This window comes from Petaurus breviceps, unplaced genomic scaffold, assembly GCF_028583685.1.
Source record: "Petaurus breviceps papuanus isolate PSGF00001 unplaced genomic scaffold, PetGlider_PUasm1.0 80, whole genome shotgun sequence".
Classification (NCBI taxonomy): Eukaryota; Metazoa; Chordata; class Mammalia; order Diprotodontia; family Petauridae; genus Petaurus; species Petaurus breviceps.
The window spans coordinates 3,661,852-3,667,123 of NW_027186540.1; the positions used below are offsets into that span (position 1 = coordinate 3,661,852).

The 5,272-nt window shown below is 43.5% G+C and overlaps 1 protein-coding gene across 3 annotated transcripts in view; it reads left to right on the forward strand.

Moving 5' to 3' along the window:
* LOC138175983 (enoyl-CoA hydratase domain-containing protein 3, mitochondrial-like) overlaps positions 1–4,077 on the forward strand; it is a 129,985-nt gene extending 125,908 nt beyond the window's left edge. For all 3 annotated transcript variants that reach the window (XM_069106641.1, XM_069106643.1, XM_069106642.1), the window contains one exon: positions 3,360–4,077. In XM_069106641.1, the coding sequence (XP_068962742.1) occupies positions 3,360–3,674 (315 nt within the window). In that variant the 3' untranslated portion in view covers positions 3,675–4,077. The remainder of the gene's footprint in view (positions 1–3,359) is intronic.
* The last annotated feature ends 1,195 nt before the right edge of the window (positions 4,078–5,272 follow it).

The following is a 5,272-nucleotide window of genomic DNA, read 5'->3' on the forward strand; positions in this document are numbered from 1 at the left end:
TGTGGTAGCTGCAAACCCTGAGGACGCTTGGGGTGCTTGCTGCTACATGGGGGCATAAAGAATATCTTTTTCAGGGGCCGTTAGGTGGTACAGTGAATAGAGAACCTGCCCTAGAGTCAAGAGGACCCAAGTTCAAATCTGGCCTCAGACACTTAACACAAAAAAACTAGCCCTGTGACCTTGGGCAAGTCACTTAACCCCAATTGCCCTACCTTTCCCCCTCCAAAAAAAAAAAAAAAGAATACCTTTTCCTTTCACTTTGGCTCCTGATTTGGGTGGGCCCTCATGTTGTAAATGTGGTCCATCCATCCAGAAATGTTCTCTGGTCCATTTGTTATGTGAACGTTCTGGACCTGTGAATTCACATCTCCAGTGAGGAAGGCTCTCGGCCGATTTAAATCAGCACTTTGAATGCCATTTCTAGTCTTGGGCATTTGCCTGAGGGGAATGAGAGCTGGCATGATTGCTCAGAGTCACACAGCCACAGTGCTTGTCAGAGGTGGAATCTGAACCCAGGTTTTCCTACAGTGCCGGTCAGTTCTCTGTCCATGGTGCCTGGAGAAGTGACCTTCCCTGTTGTTTCTCATTAGGGAACTGGGACTGAACCTCTGGTTTCATAAGTGTAGGGAGCTCTCTCTACCAAAGCAAGCTGGCATTTTGTATGCAATTGATCGTCTTAGAGAGCTTCCTAGGACACCGAGAGGTGAAGTGATTTGCTCAGGGTTACATAGCCAGATCAGAGAGGACACTTGAAGCTATGTCTTCCTGGCTCCAAGGTCAGCTCTTTCTGCTATGCACTGTGACCTGGCTGTCTATTATTAATCAGTGAGAACCATGAGCTCCACAAGAACAGCAAACCTGTTTATGAAATCCCAAGTGTTTTATAGGAGACATGGTTCTCCTTTTTTTTTTTCTTTTTTTGGTGAGGCAATTGGGGTTAAGTGACTTGCCCAGGGTCACACAGCTATTAAGGCCAAATTTGAACTCAAGTCCTCCTGAATCCAAGGCCAGTATTCTATCCACTGTGCCACCTAGCTGAATCCTCCTTTTACAGAGTCTCATTGTAGAGCAGGAAGAATTCTTAGAGGTCAGTTAGTCCATTCCTTTATTTTACTGATGAAGAAACTATGGCCTACACAGGGGAAGTGACTATGCCAATGTCATATAGCTAGACAGTGAAAGAACCAGGATTAGAACCCACGTCTCCTGATTCCCAATTCAGTGGACTTCTATTCTATTGTGCTGCCTCTATTTAGTATCATCCCTGAAGGTTTTAGAAGTTTCATATAATTTAGGGTTGAAATGGGGTGAAGCACAAGCCCTTCCTAGACAGGGACTGTTTTATTTTTGTCTTTATATTCCCAGCACTTAACACAGTGTCTAGTATTTAGTAGATGTTGAATAAATATTTCCTTCCTCCTTCCCTCCCTCTCTCCCTTCCTTCCCTTTTTACTTCTTCCCTTCCTTCTTTCCTTTCCTCTCTTCCTTCTTTCCCTCACTCCTTCCCTTCCTCTATTCCATCTTCCCTTCCTTCCCTCTGTCTTCCTCTCTCCCTTCCTTCCTCCCTTTTATTCTCTCTCCATACCCCTCTTCCTCCTTCTCTTTTTCCCTCCCATCCTTCCTTTATTCCTCTCTTCTTTTTCCTTCCTTTCTCCCTTCCTCCCTCCTTTCCTTCCTTCTTTCCATCCTTCCTCCTTCCATCCCTTCTTCCCTTCCTTCCTTCCTTCCTCCCTCCTTTCCTTCCTTCTTTTGTCCCTTCCTTCCTTCCTTCCTTCCTTCCTTCCTTCCTTCCTTCCTTCCTTCCTTCCTTCCTTCCTTCCTTCCTTCCTTCCTTCCTTCCTTCCTTTGTGTTTGGTAATAAAAGAGAATTTAAAGCCATGTACATACCTTTATCTGTTCAAAGTTAATTTGCTTCTCCTCCAAGCAAGGAACTGGACTCAAATGAGTTTGGTATCATGATGTAAAATGAGTTTTGGTGTCAGGAGAAATGAACATAGTTTTTTTTTTTTTGCTGATACAAAGTATCTAGTACATAGTTATGTGATGATTGGCTTCTCAGCTGCAGTTCAGGGTCTATGTCCAGTCAGATATAGCTCGGGACATGAGCTTGGCAGATCAGATCTACTGTCAATAGGAGAAAGTTGATCACTTCTGTGGAGGGAGCAAGGAGAATAAGATGACTTTTCTTGAGTCATTGTGAGTTTTCTTTTCCCTTGAAAAGACCTGGTCTGGCCCTTGCCTAGAGTTAGTAGTACTTTAGTAAGGATAGCCAGGTGGCTCAGTGGATAGAGTGCTGGGCTGGAAGTTTGGAAGACCCTGAGTTCAAATCTGACCTCAGATAGCTTACTATCTGTGTGACCTTGAGCAAGTCACTTGACCCTGTTTGCCTCGGTTTCTTCATCTGTAAAATACGCTGAAGAAGGAAATGGCAAACCAGTTCAGTATCCACCAAGAAAACCCCAAAATGGGATCATGACACGACTGCAAAATGACGGAATGACAGTATGGATAGGGATAGAGCTAGGAGCTAGAGCTGTGATTTTACCAGCGCAGGTCATGTGGGTTTCTGCCACTTAGTGTTGCCTGGAGCACTGAAGGTTCCATGATTTGCCAGGGGTCACACAGCCAGGGTGTTGTATATAGAGATATGTAATACCTCTATGATAATCTCAAATGATAATCAGTGGAGCTGAGGAAGACCCTGGATGCCATCTAGGCTAACCCTGTCATCTTGTGGATGAGGAAACTGAGGCAAAAAAAAAAGTGACTTGCCTGTGGTCCCACTGGAAATTAATAATCATAACAATCATAGTGAACATTTAAATAGTGCTTTGAAGTGCAAAGCCCTTTACAAGTATGATCTTGTTTAATCCTCACAACAACCCAGGTGGCAGGTGCACTTATCCCCATTGTACAGATGGGGAACCTCAGGAAGACATAGGTTAAGTGACTTGCCCAGAGTGGCACAGCTAGTAAGTATCTGAGGCTGGATTTGCATTCGTGTCTTCTTGGCTCCAACTCCACCATTCTATTCACCACATCACTTAGCAGCCTTTAAGGTAGATCCCATTATTACTTCCATTTTAGAGGTAAGAACTTAAGAAGAAGGTATATCACTTGTCCAAGGTCACATAGTAAGTATCCAAAGCAGGATTCAAACTCTTATCTTCATGACTCTGGAGTCTGGCACTCCATCTACCATACCACCTGCCTGCCTCCAGGTGGTACATGTCTGGCCCATTGGTGTCCATGAATCAAAGTATATATAATCTCAGGGAAAGGGGAAGGAAAGAAACCTTGGGTTACTGAGTTATATGATTTCCAACTGCTTTAATAACCTGACTTGACTTCCTCCTTAGGTTGCCTTAGAAATGCTGTTTACTGGAGAACCCATCACAGCCCAGGAAGCATTGCTTCATGGGCTACTCAGCAAGGTGGTTCCAGAAGAAAAGCTGGAAGAGGAGACCATGAAAATAGCCCAAAAGATCTGTACATCAAGCCGGTCTGTTGTGACAGTGGGAAAGGCCACCTTCTACAGACAGCTGACAAAGGACCTGAAGACTGCCTACCATCTCGCCTCCCAAGCCATGATGGACAATTTGGCCACTCGGGATGGGCAGGAGGGAATCACAGCCTTTATCCAGAAGCGCAAGCCTGTATGGTCACACTCGTAGGCTAGCGTTGCTGGAGGTATCTGGAAGAAATGAAGCCGGCCCAGGAAAGCCCAAACCTCACCAAATGATTATATAATGATACCTTTCGGGGGAATTTTTTTTCATTATCTTCAGTGCCTTATGTGTAAGCTTATGGGTTTGATTTCAGGGCTGGGGCCTTAGAAGTTTCACTGTGGAGTTCTCTTCCCTTTTCCCACATCTGCCCTTAGTCCTCAGGAACAATGATTCATTGTCCTGTGAGACCAAGGACATTGTTGAAAAAGTTGAAATTGGAAAATTTCTAAGTTGAAATTAGCCTGACTGCAATTTATTTTATTTTAAAGATTCTAATTCCATGAGATATGACATACAAATAGATAATAAAAATGAAACATTATTCAGAATAATAAAATGTGATGAAAAGTTCTTGAATACGTACTCTGTTCTTCTACAAAGTATGGGCTTTGACATAGTTTGAGAAATTTGGATGAGCAAAGAAAGGCACCAATCTAAAGAAAGGATACAAGTACATTTCTTACAAAAAGGAAGATGAACAATCCTGTTGTAGTCCTATGAGGTTGAATGAGTTGACTCTAGTCATCTTCTCTTGAGGAGTAAAATGAAACTGGTTGATTATGTCCCTGAGATAAGATGCCAGAGGTGCTGGAAATCTCCACACTGAAAATTTCTTTCATTCCATGGAGAACAAGATTTGATGCCCCCCCCCCACTTCTCCCAGTATATCTCCCCCAGGTTTCAGGTTTAAAATGCTCTCAAGCTTTAAAATCCAATTTTAAAAAATTTTACTAATAAAAACATTAAAAGAACAAAGTTTCTGAGGGAGCGGGGGGGGGGATATAAAATGTCCCCTTCCTAGAATCAGTATAGCAAAAGATCAGGAAAGGATGACCCCAGGGAGTAGGGAGCAAGGGGTAGCGTTTCTAACACAAATTTCCCCAGACTAAGCTTCAAATGGCAGAAATAGCCCTTCTCCCTTTTTAAGGACTAATCTTGTTCACCTGAGGCTACTTGCCTCCTAGCTGCTAGGAACTAGCATATACAGTATTAGTCAGGGCTACCTATAGAAGGGACAACTAGATGACAAAACAGACAGAGTCCTGATGTCAGGAGGACCTGAGTTCAAATGTGACCTCAGATACTTATTAACCATGTGACCCTGGGCAAGTCACTTCACCGTTGGCCTCAGTTTCCTCATCTGTAAAATGATCTGGAAAAGGAAATGGCAAACCACTCCAGTACCTTTGCCAAGAAAACTCCAAATGGGGTCACAGAGAATAGGATATGACTGAACACCACCACCAGCTAGAGTAAAACAGGAAGATGGAAGGGTGGGTGTAGGGCAAAAAAAAGAAGTAGGAATAGTAAGGCTGGGGATCTGAATTCGACCCTGTCTCAGCCGCCCCTCCCTGGCTCTCAGCACTAAACCAGCACAGCTCCTACCACCAATGGATTAATGAGACTTGGATGACTAGTCTTCCTGTTGCCTACGTGGAGTTCCTCACACGTTACATCTCATGAATAAATTTAAAAATTCCCAGCCCATAGTTTTGTGATTTTTTTTTCAAATCATTTCTGTAGAGGACACATAGCTAGAGGAA